This window comes from Podarcis cretensis (assembly GCF_951804945.1).
Source record: "Podarcis cretensis genome assembly, chromosome: 9".
Classification (NCBI taxonomy): domain Eukaryota; kingdom Metazoa; phylum Chordata; class Lepidosauria; order Squamata; family Lacertidae; genus Podarcis; species Podarcis cretensis.
Genome location: NC_137178.1, coordinates 76,183,756 through 76,206,793, shown reverse-complemented (window position 1 = coordinate 76,206,793; position 23,038 = coordinate 76,183,756). Strand labels below are relative to the sequence as shown.

Genomic DNA, 23,038 nt, shown 5'->3' with positions numbered 1-23,038 from the left:
ACAGGCATCATTCACTCCATGGCTTGTTCACCCTCCTTCACTGATGCAACAGCATCCTTGAAATAGCTTGCAAAGATGCAGGATCCCAACTGGAACATAAAGCTTAGCAACCACACAGAGGAACAGTATTATTTTTAATTTTTAATTTTGTAAAATTTGAGAGCTGGGATAGTCTACAAATATTTTTATAAATAAATAAACAGCTAGAACCACAGTGGGAACCACACGTAGCATTAGGAATAAGAACCATCCTTACTTCTACAACTGTTGAACATCTACCTGTTCAGAGCCAAGAGCAACACAGGAACAGTGATGAGCAATGGTCAGCAGCAGTATCCACATAGTCCCTGGACCGAGATGCCCATCTCTCAGCCTCCCACACCCCTTAGGGGAGAGACTGTAGTAAATGAGCCAATATTTATCCCTTCCCATAAGGAGTTGCAATGAAACTCATTACAGTGACTGCTTGTTCTGTTCTGTGTGGTTTATTTGTGCTCCTGAAAATGTTTGATCAGCATTCCACCAACAGTGCACTTACCTGCTTGTAGAATGGCTGCCAGCTCTTCCTACCCTTTCTGCACCCAGTGTGAAAGGCAGTGTTGAAGGAAGAAGGAATGGCTAGTCAATACAATTTAGCCAGTACCCAGTGGACAATACCAAAGGCGGAGGGAAGGACATGGAAGGAATTTGAAGCATTCATACTTGGAAGTACAGTATCGTTTGCTTACCTGGGTGCCCCGCACTGCCCATTTTGAAAAGAGAAATGTTAGCAATCTGTTCTTCCCATATATATTCTGCGGTGAAACCGTGCAAAGTGTTCCTCTTTGTGCAAAATCTCTTTTCTGTATAATTGCCATGTCGCTAACTGATCAAGAGCACTAAGCACCCACAAAGACCTAAAGCCCCATGCCATGCCGTTTGAGTTACGGCACATTGTCAGGGGTTTAAATGCTGCTGTGAGTGTTCTGTAATTGGGTTCACATTTGTAATCCACTAAGAATAAGATTGAACATTAAAAGAACTGCACATAATTGTTTTTTGACTGACTAGTATAAAAGTTGTAAAGCCCAACCTGATCTAAACTAGCTTTTTTTCATCCCCAGTTGTTTTTGGAAATGGCTGGAAAGTAATAGCCCCTTGACTCTGTAATATCTCTTGTGTGAACCTGGCCTGTTAACATTATCACAGTGTGGGTGTGTGCGGCTCTACTATACCCACTTTGCTCCTCTCCTAGCATGAACAGGCACAACAAACCAAGGTTTCCTGTGTCATCCAAACCAGAACTATAGTTTGCTTTCCCTTAAATGTACAAAATAATTAGCAAACCAAGAACAAACCTTGGAGTTAGGTTTCAATCTAAGCCTATTCCTCACTGAGAAAATGTGATAGTCACATAGACATAGAGCATTACATTATGCCAGTGTGTCCAACATAACCCAGATACCAGTGTGATGTTACTGGCAAAGCAGATGTTTCAAATCCTAAGGTCTCCTAGATGATGAAAACTGAGCATAGAATTCTGTGCTAAAATATAGTGACATTTCATCATCTGCAACTAGGAATATTTCAGTTCCGTAAGGGCTCCCATTAGTTGCCAGGCAGGACCCTACTTGTAGCCGGCTCAAGCAGACTATGAACAAAGCTGTATATGCCCCAGTGTGCCTGGCAGGAAAGCCTGTTCCTGATGGAAATGGACATAATTAGCATAGCATTTCTGCTAGGTGTGTTGGCATATGTGGGCCCTGTTCCCTCCTTGGCAATAACTACCCTCTGCCGAGGAGCTGGATTCCTTACCTTTCATTTCCCCTGCCCTAGGCAATTGGGGGGAAGGCAGAGGAAGGTGGAGAATGTGTCAGCAAAGATGGCAGCACATCCTTCCTGCCTCCGCAAGTGTTTTTAGCACATGAGCTTGGTGTGCACACTGAATGTTTCTCTCTCTTTTTTGCATGCACTCACTTAAAGGATCACACCTGCTTCATGGTGACCCAAGGGATGCCCACGCATACCATCTCCTACATGCAATAAAGATGCCTGGTCCTGGCTTAAAAGTGCCTGGTTCTTTTTTGCAGCAGCAGTGGCAGCAGCATGCCTGGTGGGGCTATGGGCGATGCCTTATGTACATGCAACTGCTAGTCTGTGAATGCCAGTTGCATGAGGCAACAATGGGCAGATTCAGAGTTCTGCTTTTGGCATGTGGAAGTGGTTTCTGGATTCCAGAGAGTGCTGCTCATTTGTGAAACTTGCCTGGGTCCTGGACAGATGAGGCTATAACTTTCTATCCATCTCCTACTGCAGTTAGAATTGGTATTCACATGAAATGCCTATGTGTCACACTGTGCATTTTTTCTTCACATTTTTTCCCTATTTGTGTTCAGATTCAGCAGGTGGATATGTTTTTTTCCCCTGTAACCAGTGGAGGAAAGCAATCCTCATTCTTTCTCAATGTATTTAATACAAGCAGGATGAAATGGCATCTTTCATATGAAATATTACAAGTGGCAGGTATAATATGAAAAACTGGTACCAGAAAAAAATATGCTACTACATGCACCTATTAAAATCATCAGAGATTTAGGATTACTATTGTCTTTTAAAGTTACTTGTAAACTTTAGTTTTATTTATAATGTTATAGGAGTTTCAGCTCAGAAAGTGGGCAGATGTTTTAGATTTTGTTGTTTTTGCAGTGTTGTTGGTAAATGGTGGGTGAATCAAATGTGTCTAGTTAAGAAAAAAATATGATTGTGTGGTGTCATGAAATTTTGCGCTATTGACTAATGGGTCTATTCTGGGTTTCTTGCAATAGAGTTTTTTGAACTTATATCAAAAGTGCAAAGTAACAGAGCAGATGACCAGCGAGGGCTGCTGAGAAAAGAAGACTTGGTTCTGCCTGATTTTCTTCACTTGCCTTCCTGTGGGACTAGGCCTTCTTCATCTACACCCGACGGGTCTAAAGGCTGCAACAAGAGAATTGCACATCCTGATGTCAAGGACAAATGCATACAGTTGAGTGGCAAAGTGGACGTCATGAAAAACAGTAGTGAAAGCTCCGCAGTCAAAATGGCTTATTCTGGAAGCAAGCAAAAACCAGCTGTGCTGGCAACTTGCAGCAGCCAGAAGACTTGCAGTGTTCCTTTTGGTGCCCCACTGTCTCCGATTCCGCTTTCGCAGGATGCCACCATATGGAAAAGGCAATCAAAAGAACTGCAGGCTGAAAGCATACAAACTGTTGAGGACGAGAACGTAGCAGACTTGACTCTGGTGGCTGAGGGAGACATTAACAGCCCTAACAGTACGTTGCTGCCATCTCCACCCTCTTCTTCAGACAAAAACACTCTTGCAGGAGCCAAGTATCCACCTCCCGTGTCACTAACAGATAATCAGGAAAAAACTACCCATGAGAAATCCAAATCAGGTATTTCCAGATTTTAAATGTCTTTAATAAGAAATGATTCCCCATTACATTTGTTTCAGCACTTGTTGCATCTGATTACAACATGCAGAAAAGTGCAACTGAAGCCTGTCTTTAGGGCATGTACAGACCGTAGTTCTGAGGGGTAGCACACAATTTGGCCTCTGTGACCCTTGTCTACATCCCACTCTGGCCCCTCCTGCCTGTCCACACTGCGGACAGCTGCAAGTTCCAGACCAGCCAGCCTGAGCTACAGGCTGCGTTAAGTACACAAACTCCAAATGGAGAACAGATGTGGTATCACTTGTTTGGCTGTGCACTCATAAAAAGCCTCAACGACCATTTTGCATGTTGGAAATAAATACATTTTTGTTTGGAAGAGCCTTGCAAAACATAGTTTTTCCATTTAAACCTCCAAGACACACTTTTCACGCATATGCATGCATTATTTGCTGTCGTTTCCTCTTTGTGCTGTATACCATTATAAGGACTTGAAGAGGAAAGGGAAAGCCCAGCCTGGTTCCCACATTTCTGCTGGAAGTCCTGGGCACGTCCCCGCGAAGCACATGCAGACAACTTTTTATAGATACTCATCTCTAAAGACACATGAAAATACCAGATGAGGATCACATGTAACATGTTCCTCCTGGACCACCCTTGAGGTTGCTCATGCCAGTGGTGGGCAGGGCCAGAGGCAAAGTGGGCAGAGCAGCTAGTGTAAATTTTACCAAGAAGCTGATTTTACACATACACACATCTCCACCCTCCATCTAGGCAGCCAAGAAGCATTATCAGAATTCAAGGACACAAAGCAGCCAGGCAAGAACACTCAAGGAAGGTGCAAAGTGTAGGGCTGGGGAAGGGTGCGGAGGAGGGGGAGACGGGGAGGCCTGGATGGATATGTCTCCCCATCCCAGATATATAACACCTGCCTCTGGGAGAAGATCCATCCCCGTCCTCCCCAAAGAGGAGTCCACCCCTCTGCACACTCTGAGCAGCAGGCAGGTATCAGTATGGGCAGCTGGGTTATCTGCTGGAAGGCACAGAAATTCAGGAATTGCCATATGCCTGGTAAGAATGTGGTGCTGGGCGGGGAAGAAAGTAATCTGCCTACAGTGCTTCCTGCTGTCTCCATTGCACATGGGCCCAAGGGCTGGATCGCCACCTCTGATGCAACTGGCTGTACTTATCTTCATAATTCCAATACCAAGCAGAATCATGACTTGTAGAATGCAAACACATTCGGTTTGACTGCTTATTTCTTGTTTCTTACCTGTACTTATTTAGTGATTTTCACATGCCTAATTGTCACGTGCTAACAAATGACAGCCAAACTCTTTTGTCCTGCTACTCTGAAAAATCAGAAAAGGTTTATGTCTTTCACAGTGTTTTTATATATGCTACCATAAAAATTATTGAAATTAAACATCAAATGACCTTGTAATTGGCTATGTCCAAATAATAATACATGAAGTGTATTTTGTGGCCTGGTTGTGTACATTTGTGTATATCTATAGTTAGAGCATGTGTGTTTTAAAAGGGGAGTTTACAAGTTAGACTGTCTTATTTTTAAACTGGAGTTCATATGTGAATATTTTCAAATCTTCAAACTGACCTGTATTTAGTGCATGCCATACCTTCCCGTGAGCTGCAGCTTTTGTTGTTTCTATCTTCTTTTATTCTGTAGCTGCCTTAATGTAGTTTCTGCATATATTTTGTATCTGAGTTCCGACCACTACAAAGAGTAATAAACTCTGTTCTTCATTAATTCATTTTTTTCTTATTCAAAAGTATTTAATGTGCAGAAGCAGATCTAAATGCAATTGGGAGACATACCGAAAATCAGTGGGGAACTACCCTCCTCAAAGTAGCTTCTCAATTTATTTCCATAGAGGCAATGCAATCTGAGCTCTCACAGATAGCTTGACCAAGGCCCATGTATATTGCTTTCTATAGCAAGTCATGAAAACCTCATTATCCATTTAGTGCTTGCAAATTTCTTTCCCCTTTTTATCTCTTCTGTGAGACCCCTTTAAGTCTCTTGTACCATTGACTCGTATTAAACTCTTTTATAAAACATGCAAAATTGTATACTTGCAAAATGTTGAAAGAATTTGTTCTGTTATATTTGCATTTATAAATGGTGTTGTCCATGTCTCCCAACATCCCTATTTATTTGCTTATTTAAGCCTTTATTTATTTTGCCTTTCACATACGGCAAGGTGTACAAAACATCTATACTTTAAAGCACAAATTAAATTGTGATTCAGGGCAAATTAAAACATAATATTATGATGCCAGCAAAAGCCTTGAGCATAAGCATATTTTCAAGAGGTGCGAAAACACTTAGCTAAAGGGGGAGTTGGTGCTGCCACAGAGAAGGGCCTCCCAGAATCATAGAGTTGGAAGGGACCCCAAGGGTCATCTAGTCCAACCCCCTGCAGTGCAGGGATCTCAACTAGATCATGCATAACAGTTGGACATCCAACCTCTGCCTAAAAACCCCCAAGGAACGTGCTTCCACTGTCTAACGCAGTGGCGTAGCGTGGGGGGTGCAGGGGGGCCGGCCGCACCGGGCGCAACATCTGGGGGGGGGCGCGCTCGCTGCCTCCGAAGTCGCCGAAGAGCCTCGGGTGCAGGCTGTAGCAGAGGTCTCGCGGAACCGACGAGCTGTGCGCGCGTCCGGGCTGAAGGCGTCCGGCAGGCAGCGGCTCTCAGCGCTCGCCGCGGAGGGTGCGCCAGGCAGCCCCTCCTCACAGCCCCGCCGCTGCTGCTGCAGCTGCTGGGCCATGTTGCATTTTCCTCACCTCTCTGCCCTCCTCCTCCTCCGGGCAAGCGTCGTCGTTTGGGCGCCAGCGCCAGCGGCAACTCGCCTCAGATCACCTGACACGGACCCGCCGCCGCTGCCGTGACTACCTTACCATAAATACCCCAGTCCAGGCAGCAGCAAGAAGAAGCTGGCAGCGGTGGCAGGTTAGGGGTTAGGGCGCAAATTACTTGCCTTGCCCCGGGTTAGGGGGCGCAAATTACTTGCCTTGCCCCGGGTGCTGACAACCCACACTACGCCGCTGGTCTAACGGCTCTGTTACTCTTTCTGGTTACTGCGAAATGTACTTCTCCAAAGTGCAGCACAACCAAGAGAATCTCCCCAGCTGTTCACAATGAAGGATTGGGGCGGTATGAGAGAAAGCACTTATTAAAGCTTACTAACAGGCAGACTGCCTTGGCATACACGTTAAGTAAAGGTACTCCTGACTGTTAGGTCCAGTCGCGGACGACTCTGGGGTTGTGCACTCATCTCGCTCTATAGGCCAAGGGAGCCGGCATTTGTCCACAGACAGCTTTGGGTCATGTGGCCAGCATGACTAAGCCGCTTCTGGCAAACCAGAGCAGCGCACAGAGACACCGTTTACCTTCCCACCAGAGTGGTACCTAATTATCTACTTGCACTTTGACATGCTTTCAAACTGCTAGGTGGGCAGGAGCTGGGACCGAACAACGGGAGCTCACCCCGTTGCAGGGATTCGAACCACCGACATTCTGATCGGCAAGCCCTAGGCTCTGTGGTTTAGACCACAGCGTATTGGACTCCAGCTCAAATTGTCCTGAAGCTGCTCTTGAAAAGATTTCTACTGCGGGCACTTTCACACTAGTACCTCTGATATCTCTGTTCCAACATAGATGTCTTGCAGTTGTTGTTGCTTTATCATGTGCCAGTAGTTCCCATTCTTGAAGTATAATGCCACACGGCTTCATTGTTGCTCTCTGATTGCCCTTTTATTTCTTTGTTCTGGAAACCTTTTTTATCAAGCCTCTATAAAAGAGATGCTTGTGGAGGTGGTCGTGAAACATTTGGATAGTATAACCTGACTAACAGCAGAGGCTTCATAACTATGCCATCTGCACTTGACAGCTTGGCTGTTCTATATTCAGTTTCAACTTTTGATTCACAAGGCAAAAGTGTGAATTTGTTCACCACCTGGTAGAAGTAGCTTCAAATAATTTTTGCTGGGACATATAACTATTTGGAAGGTGGCTGAGATAAAACTGGGGCAGAATTATATAATGCCCCCACCTTGGCTGGTTCTACCAAAGTGAAAGAATTGAGGACATTGGTTTGTCTGAAAATAAGAACCCCATTAAGAGATCCTATACTTCAATCTATTATAAATGAGGAAGATCAAAGGCCCCGTTTGAGGGGGGGGGGAGTTGCTGAGAGATTTCTCCAGTCCCTGTAAAAAAGGTAAAGGACCTCTGACAGTTAAGTCCAGTTGCAAACGACTCTGGGGTTGCGGCGCTCATCTCGCTTTACAGGCCGAGGGAACCGGTGTTTGTCCGCTATGCAGACAGTTTTTCCGGGTCACGTGGCCAGCATGACTAAGCCGCTTTTGGCGAAACCAGAACAGCGCACGGAAATGCCGTTTACCTCCCTGCCCGCCGGAGCGGCACCTATTTATCTACTTGCACTTTTTGGCGTGCTTTAGAACTGCTAGGTTGGCAGGAGCTGTGACCAAGCAACGGGAGCTCACCCCGTCATTGCGGGGATTCAAACCACTGACCTTCTGATCGGCAAGCCGAAGAGGCTCAGTGGTTTAGACCACATCGCTACCCGCATCCCTGTAGGTCTGGGGAATTAGAGGAAACAGGTTGTCTTGATCCATTGTGGATCTACCGTATTTTTCGCTCCATAAGATGCACCAGACCACAAGACGCACCTAGTTTTTGGAGGAGGAAAACAAGAAAAAAATTATTCTGAATCTCAGAAGCCAGAACAGCAAGAGGGATCGCTGCACAGTGAAAGCAGCAATCCCTCTTGCTGTTCTAGCTTCTGGGATAGCTGTGCAGCCTGCATTCACTCCATAAGACGCACACACATTTCCCCTTACTTTTTAGGAGGGAAAAAGTGAGTCTTATAGAGCAAAAAATATGGTAATCACTCTGGTAAACAGGCTACAACAGGAAACAAACAAGGTGAATGTGATCCTTTTAGCTTTTCTGGATCTCTCTAAAAACCAGAAACCTTTGAAGCAATACTCATACTCTGGGCCTGGGAAAAATGGGTGTAACAATGGCCTCCAGGAGCAGGTCGTGTCCATCTCTGAATCTGCCACAATTGTGGCAGTACAGTGGTGCCTCGCAAGACGAAAAGAATCCGTTCCGCGAGTCTCTTCGTATAGCGGTTTTTTCGTCTTGCGAAGCAAGCCCATTGACGGCTTAGTGGATTAGCGCTATTAGCGGCTTAGCGGCTTTTAGCGGCTTATCAGTTTAGCGGATAAGCGGCTTAGCGGCTTAGAAAAAGGCGGGGGAAAGGGGGGAAAAACCCGCAGGAACTCGCAAGACATTTTCGTCTTGCGAAGCAAGCCCATAGGAAATTTGTTTTGCGAAGCACCTCCAAAACGGAAAACTCTTTCGTCTAGCGAGTTTTCCGTCTTGCGAGGCATTCGTCTTGCGGGGCACCACTGTATTTCTTGATCTAGATTTAATAACTGACGCAAAAAGTTTAGCTGACCTAATTTTTTATTCAGTTGTCCTTGAAGTGGGTGGATGAAGTACAGGATGACCCTCAGTCCTCTTTGAAAAGGAACAGCTGAGTATGAGACTGGCCCAGAGCAGCAAAATTCAGACTGAGATGCTGCAGCAGCATCTGTCTGCAGGATGAAGAGTCAGATGGTACAGGACAGATGCCCACCTGACAGCCAGATCTGAATTTCTTCAGGCAGATACTCAGAGCAGATACTATAGTGAGCATGAATAAAAAACAAAGCAGAAAACAATGGAATGGCAAATCCTACTGGTCGCCCCCCTCCCCACCTCCTGAACTTTAGCCAATGCATCTTCATCTTCTTTGCAGTCTCCAGTGGGCTGATGCTGCCAAGAAACATGCAAATTCTTCTCCTACTTTTCCTTCCCAATGATAGTCCCTCAAAGCAAGCTAGGAGGTGAGCGAGTGGGAGATTGAAAAAGTTCAGGATTAAAAGAGTTAGGCTTGATTCACTTGGGAGTGGGTGTTGTGTTTTACCTGTACGATACGATAATCTTTATTGTCATTGACCTATATAGAACAACAAAATTGAAAAAATCTACAGCAGACATTCAAAAACCAACAAGCCTGCTATCCCAGCCTGGTTAGCCCCTTAAAAACTCTGATACCCCATAACTGAATACAATATACTATAGAGACTACCTTACACTGCGTTTAAAACCAAAATCGCATTTGGATAGAAACTGTTTCTCAGGCGGCTAGTCCTAGTCTTTATAACTCTGTACCTTCTTCCAGAAGGCAGAAGCTGAAACAGATCATTTCCGGGGTGTGCACTATCCTGCACTATCTCTGCAGTTTTCTTATGGCACTTGGAAGCATAGATTTGATCCAAGGTGGGAAGGGTGCACCCAATTATTCTCTCTGCGGTCTTTGCAACCCTGGACAGCATTGTTTTTTTCCCTGGCCGTGCAGCTCCCAAACCACATACACAGACCATAAGTTAATACACTCTCCACGGTACAATGGTAAACTGCCATCAGGAGGTCCTTTGAGAGATTATTTTTCCGGAGGATTCTCAGAAAATATAACCTCTGCTGTGCTCTCTTCATCAGGTCTTTGCTGTTTTCTCCCCAGGTTAGGTCATCTCTCAACTCCATTCCCAGAAATCGAAACACCGAGACCTGTTCCACACACTTATAGGCTTTCTCATGATGCACATGATGTTCATCCCCACTTGTGTTGATACTGCTAGTTCTGGCCCTTTATTCCAGGCTTTCTCGGAACAGATTTGTGCCAAGCTTTTTTAGTCACTGTGTTTTCCTCCTGCCTATCATCTCATGAGCACCAGCTGCACAGTCTTGACATCGGCAAGAGTGGCTTCCTTCCTGCAAAACCTATTTGGCACTCTTTTCTAAACCTTCCTCCTCTGCCTCATCCTTGGCCTTACAGTGAATCTGTGGGAAGAACGTTTTAGCCTCCTTATTTTTAGATGCTGCTTCTCAGTGTGCACCTGCACATCTGCACAGCTATAAGTATGTTTTCCAATAAATAATGCTTCTATCTGTGTGTTCCTTGAACAGCTGCAGGGACAGGCTGAGATTCTCCTGCCTGGGATGACAAAGGAAATAATAATGAAGCATAAACATGCAGGGAGAGAAGCAGGAAGAGGGGCAACTGGCAGTAGAACACACAATGGGAGGTGGAAGATCATCAATGGCAGGGGTATTTTAATTTCTTTTATTTCTATCTCTGCACCTCCTTTGCTCCCCAAAGAGCTCTGGTTGACAAACAGAAAAAGGGTAAAAGAATACATGTTTAAAAAATGTAAAAGTATTTAAAATATATACAAAACAATTACAAACATCTAAAAACATTAAACGCATTTAAAGAAACATTTCAAAACAGTCACATACTCTCACAGCCTAATAATTCCAAGGTTGCTGGGTTCTGTATCTTTCAGCCATCAGACTCCTGGCCTGGGTGAACAGGGACTTTTAAAAATGCCTCTTGAATATTGATAATGAGAAAGACAGAAACAACTCCCCAGGAAAGGCAATTCCACAAATGGGGAGCCACCACTGAGACTATCTTGTCACAAGTTAGCACCCAGCAATTGCAGCCACAACGGGGGATTTCCAGAGTTCGGCACATCAGTGAATTATTTTCTGATTTAAATCAACCTGTGTAATGTGTCTGAGGAAAAGGCAATGAGGCTGAAATGGCCTCAGGGTCTCACTGCCACAGAAGCCTGCCTTGCACTTCATCAACGGAAATAGGAAGTCTTCACACAGAGGGGCTTAGCTTGGAATGACTATTCCAGCAATGGCAGATGCCCACTGCGTCAGGTAGGGCTACTAGGAGATGAGGTCACAGGGATGCATGGCGAAGTTATTCTGGTTTCCTCCCGACCCTCCTCTCTTGCAAAGATAATGTGGACACTTAAGAGTTGCAGTTTTGCAAATTCCTAGCACCCAACTGAACTGATAAAGTATCACAGTGGCTTCTCTGATGGGAAAAACATTATGCCTCCTCCACCTGATTTTGTTTTCTCCCTGTCCTCCTTTGCAAAAAGTCAGTGGTCACTTCTAACTCTGCAGTTGTGCAAATACTTAACAACTTAACTAAATAAATGAGTGTCGTACCTTGGATAATAAGCTGCAATAAAGGCTACCTGTGTGGCATCCACCTCTCCTTAGAGCCACCCTGATCCCCTCCCCCTGGTCTCTCTTTATCCTCTTCCCTTGCAAAGAAACCAAGCATCTGTGAACACTTCAGCAGTACAAGCATCTAAGAAAACAAGAAAATTATACTGTGGTTCAGAAGAGGTTGATGTAGATGGTTGTATTTATTTGCTGAGAGAAGATTACCTGTGTCACCTCCACCTCCTCTTGCAGCCACCCCAACCCTCTGCTCCTGCTTCTTATTTCTCTCTTCACCATCTTCTCCTGCAAAGACCAGGGTGCTGTGTGATTAAATAGGGTATTACCTTGGTTCAAAAGAGAACTGTGCAGTCAGCTCAGGGCTGTTGAAGCAGCAAGGCTGTGGGAGTTGGGAGTTGTGTTCCATCTTTGCATCTGTAATTGCACGGGTGATTCCTCCAAAACCCAAGAAAATCAGACCTACACAGTCCTCTTAAGCCGCATGACACTGATAGGTGGATGTTAAGAAGCTTTTCCCCACAAGGTGTCTCCGGGTCTTCTTTTCATATCTTCTTGTGCAGAAAGTTCATCCCATTATCTTTCAGACTGGCAAAAAGTTTATTGAGCCTACTGTTGAAGTCTGGAATTCCTGGATCATCCATTTCTCAATGGACATGCATAAAGGAGGGAGGACTGACAGAGCAGGTCGGTAAAGAGCCCTTATGGGAAAGCTTCATTTGCGAGTGTTGCACCTGGAAAGTTCAGTGGCTTTCATGCCTGTTCAGGCTGAAGAATTGACATTTTGATTTTCTATTTATAGAAAATAATTAATTGAGGTTGCAATCCTGTACACACTTAAGTGGGAGTAAGTCTTGTTAAACTCAATGCAGCTTACTTCTAAGTAGATGTGCATTATTATTATTATTATTATTATTATTATTATTATTATTTCTATACCACCCTCCATCTGAGAATCACAAGGTAGTTTACAATATATGGATTGTATAGGATTGCACTGTTAAGTCCTAACCAGCATGAAGTGAAGGCCCAAGACAGGTGTTGATCATCATGTGAGCTGCGCACAGGTGGGCTATAGCGAGCGAGCTACCACCATTCCTGTGGAGCCTCTTTTTATTGAGACAAATATGCAAGCTAGGCAAATACATTTTTGGGCTGTGACCTTTACACATCTTCCGTCCCGAAATCGTGGGGTGGTACAGAGCTATTTTGGCACCTGCTCCACAGCGTCATTTCCCCCTTGCTCAATGTATGACGTAGGAGACAAAAGGTCTCTAAGGAAAATGTTACAGACAGGACACTGCTGACTTCTGGGACCGCAAAAGGTCAGACATGGGTGGAACGATGTACAGACAGTTGTGGCTTGTCTGGGGGGGGCGGGGTTCCCTGCACCCCAAGGTCACGCGTGCAGGCAGACTGTGGCTGCCTACACAGCAAGGAGGACTGATGAAGCTGTTAGCAAGAGAGAAAATGAGGTTGAATTTACAAATTTAGGGGGAGGGAATCATTTCAGAATACTGCAGGTAGGATTATCACATGTTTGAATGTAGAAAGCTCTCTCCAGATAGGCTCACCTGGTGCCATCATTACATGCCTCTAGGCACTGGGAAAAACATTCCTCTTTACCCAGGTCTTTGGCCAATAAATATTCTATAGCTTGTTAAAGCTGTAGGTGGGGTAGGGACGCAACTGTTACTAAGATTAATTTATTATTATGCTGTCTGCTATTATACTTTTTATTATTTATTATTATTATTGATGCTGCATAAAATGTGGTCTTAATATTGTACACTGCCTTGGGATCTTTCGATAAAGGTTGATATTAAAAAATCAAATAAATAACAATAACAATAACAAATGGCTAAAATAGCAGAGCAGTGGTGTAAGAGAAAGGGGGGGGGGAAGCCTGGCCAAAGCTAAGATTTTGATGCTGGAAAAGTGTAAGATTCATTGGCAGGAAAGCAGCAAAACAAAGAGGCCCATTCCTTTTTAGCCATACTGCTCACCTCTGAAAGTTCACATATGGCATTCAATGAATGTACAGTCTGTGTTGACAGCAGGTGAGCTGCACAAATCAACACATAACGTAAGCACATCACCCAATTTATTGGAATTAGCTTGGCTACAACTGTAAATTACCTGGAAGTGATGGCTCCCACGTCTGACTGCATATATTGCAGCTTATACAAAAGGTCTTCAGTCAAGTGATATATAACCTTTAGCTAGGGAAGGCAGAGAAATTCCAATTGGCTTCACATTCAAAGGCAAACCTACCTGATCAGCATTTTCCAGAACAATACACAACGCAAAACACTGCCGCCCTGCAAAATGGGCACTTCTCTGAATTTTGCAGTGCATTTCTCCAGCCATGTAATGTGCACGGAAATTAAGAAATCAGGGTAAAGTTTGCATTTATTAGTGAAAGTGGCATACAAAAATGGATTATATAAGGAAAATTTGATTTGAAAAATGTGTATATAGGCAAAACTGAATATATGAAGACAAATTTTCATTAAAACACTGCTAGATTTTAATGATTTTTTTTTTTTTTTACAAAAACAGATAAATCACAAACTGTTACGACAATGTAGAGTGGGAAAATTAGAAAGAAACTGAAAGTGACCTATTTGATTATGCCTTTCTTTAGCTCTTCATTAGAAAAGCAAATAATCTTGGAAACACCATCAAAGAAGAGGAAATCTAACCTCTGCTTGGTTATTTTCCTCATTTTCCAATTTATGCTAATGTGTCATAAACAAATTTGAAGGCTTCATCATCACCCCACACATTTGCCGCAGCAAGGAGAATCCAATAATTTCTCTGGTGTACCAGCAGATGATAGCATTGGTCCTTCTCAGAAATGTCCTAGAACTGTGCTGTTCCTCTGCTACACCACTGGATGACTTGGAAGAGGAAAAAATAATCAGCCATCAGCCTAGTAAAGGATGAGGGAATGTAAGCCTTGTGGTTGCTTGCGTGCCTATCTCATAATTGAAGACTAATTGACTTAGGGGTGTATGATGGGCCTCCCCACAGCCTACCTGGGTGTGGGGGCCATGGGGAGCCAGGAACACAACTAGAGGTTGCTCTGTGGCTCTGAACTAAGGTTGTCTGACAGGGCATGAAGAAAGGAAGAACTGCCATGACTGGTGGATGGGGCTTTACATATTTAAATATTGCAATGTTTAAATATGAGGAGCTTGCTGCAGTTCCTTTGCTAACCAATAAATTTGTGGCCTGGCATTCATCTAACATCTCATCTTTTCCTGATTTTTGTGTGCAATAAACTTTCAAAATACAACTTCCCTTGCCCATGCTAGGTCATAACTAGCTCTGAGATCTGTCAGTCATAGCCCCATCTCTTCTTTTTAACAAATTTACTTATTAGAAATAAGAATTTATTATTATTTATAAATTTGTACTTTACACATTGTAAACAAATGGAAATACAATAATCCATTGCCTCCAGACATACAGATTCAGCATTCAAACATATTACTTAACATAACCCCTCCACTGAGAATATTAAGCAGTTGGTATAAGAAGTTCTAGATTGTTGTCATTAGCATAGTTAATGAAAGGGGTCCATGTTTGTGGAAGGGTGTCTCTCTTCGTTATGCCTTTAATTGCCCTCCTGTGTCCGGTGAAATGCTCAAACATTGCTGTATCCCAGATATTATTTTCCCATATGCAAGGCCGTAGCTATGGGGGGCTAGCCAGGCTCCCCCTCAGGTGAAACCTCCAGAGGGGCACCATTAAGGCTCCCTGCCTGTGTGTGTGTATATGCAAATGTGTGGGGTGAAATCAAGGCTAGTTTCACCCCTGCCATGTGTTCAGGGGTATTTCAGTCTGGTTCTTCCATTGCTGAACTATTGCTAATCGTGCTGTGGTCAGTAAGAAACCTACTAGTTTGCTGTGGCACAGCGTGGAGCCTAAGTCTGTATCCAAAGATAGTAGGGCCAAGGCAGGACAGATCCTGAAGCTGAGGCTCCAAGACTTTGGCCACCTCATGAGAAAAGAAGACTGCCTGGAAAAGACCCTGATGTTGGGAAAGATTGAGGGCGCAAGGAGAAGGGGACGACAGAGAACGAGATGGTTGGACAGTGTTCTTGAAGCTACCAACATGAGTTTGACCAAACTGTGGGAGGCAGTGGAAGACAGAAGTGCCTGGTGTGCTCCGGTCCATGGGGTCACAAAGAGTCGGACACAACTAAACAACGAAAAAGGCATAATTTGGAGAAAGGGGTTGGCTTGTAATTGGGCGATAATGGAGAATACTCTATTCCAAAAGTTTTTAACTTGGAGGCATTCCTACTCAGCTTTCCCCACCCGCTTCCAACATAAAGAAAAAAGGGAAGGGCTTATTTCCCCCCAGCCTGATTGTACCTGTGCCATTGAGGACTCCTGTAAGCAAGCTGAGGTACTAACTGCAAGTCATACAGTGTTCAGTGGGATCTACTCCCATGTAAACATGCAATGGGTTGGATATATTACTTACAGAAGGAATTGTGGGCCCTTTCTGGCTTAAATTTATCCAGAAACTAAGCTGCTAATACTGAGCAGCCTTCTTGACAGGGTGACTTGGCTTTTAAAAGTCTGTTTGTGTTGGTTAATGTTGTATTTGCTAAAAAGGAAAAATGTAGATATGATAAAATAAAAAAGGAGAATTCCCTGGATGACTCTATCCAGGTTTGGGGCAAGTATTCTTTGCTGAGAGAGCCCCAGCAGAGATTTAAAATAAGAAAACACTAAGGTCTTAACCCCTCCATGCAATAATTAGAGTTAAGCATGTTGCTTATATGAGGCTGGATATATCCCACATTTTGTTAATTGCCTTCACTCTCAGAAATCTTCAATGATACGTAAGGAACTGGAATGGTGATTTGATTACAAAAGAGCTTATACTGTATTATTTGCTTTTATGGCTATATTTGATTATTCTAATCACATGTTTTTGAATGAGAATCCTGGCCTATTGTGATTCTATTATTTGGAAGTTTGTAAATAATGCATTTATATTTTTATCAATTTTTGTACATATTCATTACTTTTTCTGCCGTGACAGATGTGCAAAGCAATGTACAAATTTACAATTAAAACCACAAAGTTAGTTCTACAGACTCAGCTCAGATACATAAAATTTTAGTATTTTGCACCACAAAAATAGGATAGCAAAATATCCAAGCTGTTGAAATGCGATAGACTGTAAAATTTGACTTGTGTAAAGCGAAGCATAATAAATATTATCCCCTTTTTTTGTCTTTTTCTTTCCCTTTTTTTTCTAGGTGTGAGCCACAGAAAGAAAAATGATGTGCAAGTAGCTGGAGGAAACCTTTATGAACAAAGTTCTAAAAAAACTAGTCATGACTTTATCGCTGCTGAATTTAGGGGGGAAATGTTCAGAAATGAACTCCCTGTGAGTTGTGTAATAGATGTGGATAGAGTTGCTCCAGAAGATGGTCTGGCCTGGTCTTGTAGTGAATCCGAAGGGAACCTCAGTTTTGAAGGCTGTATTGCAGAGTTAAAATCTTGCCAAGGGAGGATGCGAACAGGTGTCTACAGGACATCAGATCTTCCATCTCTTATTGCTGCTAAGAGCGAGAAAAATAAGGATGAGGATTGTAAAGCAACATTTGTATGAAATTGCACTATGCCTGGCTCCAGAAACTTCATTCTCCGAGGTCATTGCAAGCACTAGTGCATTTATTGCCTTTGAAACATAAACACAAGCTGCACTATTCCCTTTTACTAGGAGACAGTGAAACTTGTTGACAGCATCTGAGAAAATCCACCAAAAAAACAACAACAGTCTTGTTATAAAATTTACTGGAAAAACATACACAAATTAGTACATAAATATGTTTTAAAATACATATTTCTGAATGTATCTTCTCACAAAACAGGCATGCCAACTCAGAGGGACCGAGGCAGTTCTCCCTCTCCCCCCCCCCTTGGTATTTTTGAGGGGGCTGAGATGAGCCAATACTCAGGGGGCGTTTGGCTCTGCTCCCTGACATTGTGCGAGCTGTCACACGGCATCACATAGGGCGCCCCCCCATCCCCTTAAGAAGATGGCACCTCTGTCACAAAATATGCATTTATAAATATGTGTTCTCTAAACATAAGCATATATAAGTGTATTTTATCATGAAATAGACATTTTAAATGCATTTTAGTAATTTCTTGGGGTGAGAGCTGCATTGCAAAATTCGACGAAGTTCAATAACTGAAGGTTGTGCTCATCTGCATAATAGTCTGGGCAGTGTGTATGAAGTCAGTTTCCATTCTCATTCACAAAGACCACATTTCTTGAAGGTCCCTCACCTGAACTTCTCTAGGTATTCCCTTTCAGATATAAACCTTTAAATTAAATTAAAATTCTGAAGGCTAACAAGACATGAAGTTAAATGTGTTGTTCAAAGTGTTGTTGTTGTTGTTGTTGTTGTTGTTGTTGTTGTTAAATGCGAATAGAATCAGCAGGAGGGAGATGTCTGCTGTGAGCCTAATAATTATTACCCACCCACTCAGCTGATTCTATTTACATTTTGTTAAAACCTGCATGTTAAGTCCACAGATCCATTTAACCAGTCTCTAGTCTTTCATGGGCTGAATATCAACTTCCATGCTGGGAAACAAGTATGGTAAATGAAAAGTACATAGGATCACCAGCATGGAAGTTGAATATAATAGTCCAGGATATCTATTCCTGCCCTAGTTCAATATCTTATCTTACAAAAGCTTTTTTGTGCTACAAAACAAACAAACAAGGGGAAATGCATATATATTGTCTCCATTGTCAATCCATAGAGTATTTTTCATTACAAGTTGAGGCTGGCAAAGGAGACAATTTTAATACAAACTAGGCAGTCCAAAATGGGCATGAGGATCATGTGGCTCTCAGTGTTGTTGAGCTACAATGGTCATCCCTAACCATTGGCCATGCTGACTCTGGCTGATGAGCTACAGAGTCCAGCAACATCTGTAAGGCCAAAGGGCCCCATCTCAGGATTTATAATTCTGAAATTACTCTGTGCTGTATAAGGACACAGAAGGCCCTCAGAAACTAGTATGGAGAAATTCTGTACCTCCGGACTGGAAATTTTATCAGTAGAAGAGAAGGCCTTAGGAGTTGCTCCCAAAGTGAAGTGGGAAGAGAAGATTGGTGAAATCCCGACCCATTGTGTGCACCATTTTCCTGGCTACAATCACTTAAGTGGGTCAAACAATGACAACATTGTGGTTCCATAGAATGGGCAGAAAGAAATGCAGACTGTGGAGATGTGTTCTTCTAGCTGAGATAGGGACAGCCAACTTCCAATTTACACACGGGTTACGTTCCCAGGCACCACACGTTCAAAGTGAAATTGCATGTATTTGAGACACCACTGAAAAAGCCTGCAAACACCCCGTTTTGCCCAAGCCCTGTTTCGCCCCTTTATGACACTTTTTGGGTCATTTCCAGGCACAATATGCACATGCGCAGTCACGCACATTTTGGACGTGTCTAAAACGGTTGCTGCCTGTACACTCATTGTGGTGGTGTGCTAGGATGTAGGAGCCCCTGTTTGAGGTGAAATCACCAGTTGTCGTCTCCTTATACTTGGTAGGTGTGTATATGTAGCATGAGAAGCATATGTAAATATGGAAACACTTTCATTATACAATTCAGCTGAAATTTTTACAGGAAAATGTTACAGGAAACTGTCAGAACAGACCCACGGCTAGTGGTGGGAATCTAGCTGTGTGGGTTGCATAGCCAGTGTTGATCTTGCGACATCAGTGTATTCTTCTGGACATCGGATAAAGGAAAACATTAGTGTCAGTAGGATCACTTTGGGCCTCTCTGTGCAGCTGTAATGAGCCAATAGGAAGCAGCCTCTCAGTTTTTCAACAGAAGCAGGTGATGCTAAACATAAGAGTGAACTTGCCACACTTGCAAAGCACATTCCATAACAAAAAGCATACAGACTAACAGTCCTATATTGCTGAATCTGGAGAGTCACGCAATTAAGTGGAAGAAAAAGAAAGAAACTATTTTGGTGTGTCAGCTGCTTTTTCATCTCAATTAATTGATTATCTATTGAACTGCAAATATTTTGCCCTCTGGAACCAATCTTAAATTTTCATTCGGAATTTGAGTAGTAAAAATCTGTCATTGGGAAATAGATGTAATTTAAATATCAGATTGTCCATCACTTTTCAAAAAACATGGTCCATTTTTTTCTTTACAATGATATATTATTACAACTTACATAAATCAATTATTTTAAAATACTAATTTTGTTTTGTTTGAAGTAAGAAATAAGAAATGCAATTTGAGCTTCAGAATTAATCCATTTGTGTGTGTAAAACAAGAATTCAGTTTAGCTTAATTAAGAGCACAACATCTTGTTATAATGATGCTAAGGAATCAGTCTACAGTGTAATATATGAATGATCTTGTAATCTGCTTGTATGATATTAAAGTAATATTAAATATTTCAGTCTTTCCTGTTCTTTCCATGTGAAAAGAACTATGAGGAGTGGTTCATTACATTGGTTTTAAAAATCTACAATAGGAAGGAAATTAAGGCTGAAATTCTAATCCCACTTACTCAAGAGTAAACCTCACAGAGCGCAGTGGGATTTATTTCTCATTGGCCGTGGACAGGATTGCAGTCTTGGTGCACAGAGGCTGCCTTTGGGAACAAACACTTCAGAAAGAAGAAAAACGAATAGGCACCTGTGTACATCAATGGATATTTAAATAATGTATATTACAAAGCAGTTTCTGGATTCATAATGTGTTCATGGTTTTTCTTTTTTAAAAAAATGTTTTGGTTTTTTTTTGTATAAAACTGAGGCAAATAGTTTTCCCAGGCAGAGTAGATGTCACAATGGGGGTTGAATGGACGGACGGAAAGAAATTCACTTGTTAGTCTTCAGTGGATTCCTCTCATATCCCTAAATTCATTTGGAAAGAGACATTCCTTTAAGTACTGCTTAACAACTTGCTTACATTATAGGTCAGGAAAAGCTAGTGAGCTCTTCAGATCCTGATTTCCCTGGATTAGAAAGTATAATGCCCATTAGACAAGTCCTGCACATCAACGCAGGACAGCAGGAAGGAAGCAGACCCACCTTGGGGGGCTGCAGCAGCCTGTAGGGCTGGGGGAGAACAGTCCAAAATTTGGCTTAGCATGTCATAAGCCAACTTTTGGTTTAGCATGGCCGAGTCATAGAAGGCAGTGGGTGGTAGCCAGGTAACAACAACAACAACAACAATTAATAATAATAAATTATTTATACCCCGCCTATCTGACTGGGTTTCCCCAGTCACTCTGGGTATTTTTACCCTGGGTGAAGCCTCCAGAGGCTCCCAGTCTGTGTCTGCGTTTAGGCAAATGCATGTGGAGGGTGCCAAACAGGGTCTTTGACCCTGGTGAAATAAAGCCTAGCTTTGCCCCTGGGCATGGTCACGTTGTCTCCTTGCTAACCACAACTCTGGGGTTGCGGCGCTCATCTCGCTTTAATGGCCAAGGGAACTGGCGTACAGCTTCCGGGTCATGTGACCAGCATGACTAAGCCACTTCTGGCGAACCAGAGCAGCGCACGGAAACACTGTTTACCTTCCCGCCGGAGTGGTACCTATTTATCTACTTGCACTTTGATGTGCTTTTGAACTGCTAGTTTGGCAGGAGCAGGGACCGAGCAACAGGAGCTCACCCCATTGTGGGGATTCGAACCACCGACCTTCTGATCGGCAAGCCCTAGGCTCAGTGGTTTAACCCACAGCGCCACTCGCGTCCCACCACAAGCTGTAGTCAAGAACAAACATGGGCTACAGGGAAAATACTTTAACAGCTGCTTCCTTGAGGTTTGGCTCTCTTTTCTTCCGTCTACAGTAGTGTCAGCAGCGGTCTGGTCCAGTTGACCTTCTGCTTGAGAATCTGGCCCCCCTGCTGCTCACCTCCTTTTTTCGTGGGACCCTCTATGAGCTTTCCCTCTTGATTTCATTCATCAAGCGACACTGAGGCAAACGCTACATGTGGGTCTGATAGTGGGGCAGTTCAAACTAACAACTTTTGGGATACTCTAAAAGGCTCTACTCCCCTCCTCTGAAGAGTCAGTTGTCCATTACCTCCACCAGCACTGCTTCTGATTTTCTCATGGGTTATGAGTATGTTTCCACATGGTCAGTTGTTCTGCTCTGCTAGGGATTTCTTTCTTTGCTTTGCAAGTCACTTTCCATTGGAAATTTTGTAAATAGGTTACAAAAACCCCATTTATAAAAAATGTGGTGAATATGCATTTGAGTCTTTTCATGTACCAACAGAGATAAAACAATTACATTTGTATTGCAGAGGGCAGCTGGATCTGTGTTGAACCGGGCCAGGATCTGCAAAAAATAATCATCACTAGTATATGAAGCTATTCTAAATCCTTGATGTGGTTCAAGGCAGGAATATAGCCTGCCTCTTGTATGTCCTTCAGGCTTCACCTCCTACAGATTGTCAAGTTATGTGTTCAGCTGATGGCTCCTTCGTAAAAGGGGAATTTCCCTACGCAACAGTCACAGACTCCTTTCACTTGACTTACCATTTGATCTTGCTGAAAACAACCTATTGGGGTCAACAGCTCTGTAGAAAGGGAGATATTTAATTTACGACTAAAATGTGAACTCTCCCAGGGCGGCAGAAGAGACTGCAGCCCACTCAAATCTATCGTCAGAGCTTTCTTCCTTTGCTTTTAAAGCTATAAACCTATTGGAAACATGTCGTGGGGGTGTCTAATATGCTAATGAACAACGTGGGTGGAAAAGCAGAAACTCTAGTACATCTAAAAATGTAACCCTGAATAAAGTGCAAATGAGTTTATTCTAAACTCCTTCAACTTGGTTGGCAGAATTTCAAAAGTGGGTGCATTTACAATATATATATTCAAAAAAAAAACCAACAGCAAAAATTCCACTCAGAAATCTAGCTGTGTCTAGATAATTATTTGAGAAAACTCAGGTTTGATCCACAACCCTGCAGACATTACCCTCCCTACGCCAGTGCTTTTGCAGATAGCTAAGTCCTAGCAAACTAAGGCACAGGTGCCAGAGGGACTGTAGGGGAAGATGTCCAATTCTAGTATCTTCATGCAGAATCTTCAGGAACCTGCTGTGGAGCTACAAGTCTAGAATGGCCTCTTGTTCCTTTCTTACTGGGACATGGAAAAGATGAAGCACCTTACAGAAACTTTCTCTATTGCCCATATGCCTTTGCCATCCTGGGATGGAGTCACCTCACTGCCTGAACTTATTATTATGAGGTTAAAAAATAATAATAATAATTCAACAATTCATGGTGGGGATTGGGATTGTGAGGCCATTCACCCACAAACTGCATGGCTCAAATACCTTCAGAGTGCTTTCTAGTTAAATAATAATGTTATGAGTTGAGGGGGGCAAGGGAGTAAGTTGTATGTCGAGACCCTTCTAATTCCTGGATCCAGCAAGTGTTAAA

At 43.0% G+C, this 23,038-nt stretch overlaps 1 protein-coding gene and 1 long non-coding RNA gene across 7 annotated transcripts in view; one reads left to right on the top strand and one right to left on the bottom strand.

Annotated features, from left to right (window-relative positions):
- RGS12 (regulator of G protein signaling 12) overlaps window positions 1-20,032 on the top strand; it is an 89,587-nt gene extending 69,555 nt beyond the window's left edge. For 5 of the 6 annotated variants that reach the window (XM_079991494.1, XM_079991492.1, XM_079991493.1 and 2 more), the window contains 2 exons: window positions 2,805-3,413; window positions 16,835-20,032. In XM_079991494.1, the coding sequence (XP_079847620.1) occupies window positions 2,805-3,413; window positions 16,835-17,190 (965 nt within the window). In that variant the 3' untranslated portion in view covers window positions 17,191-20,032. Of the gene's footprint in view, window positions 1-2,804; window positions 3,414-16,834 lie in introns of those variants that run through there. The other variant, XM_079991495.1, reaches the window with a different exon arrangement.
- On the bottom strand, window positions 11,431-14,922 carry LOC307224711. The gene is made up of 3 exons (XR_013842710.1): window positions 14,330-14,922; window positions 13,689-13,771; window positions 11,431-11,837 (listed from the first exon to the last, which is right to left on the bottom strand). It is a non-coding gene; the product is annotated as an uncharacterized lncRNA (long non-coding RNA).
- Window positions 20,033-23,038: the final 3,006 nt, after the last annotated feature.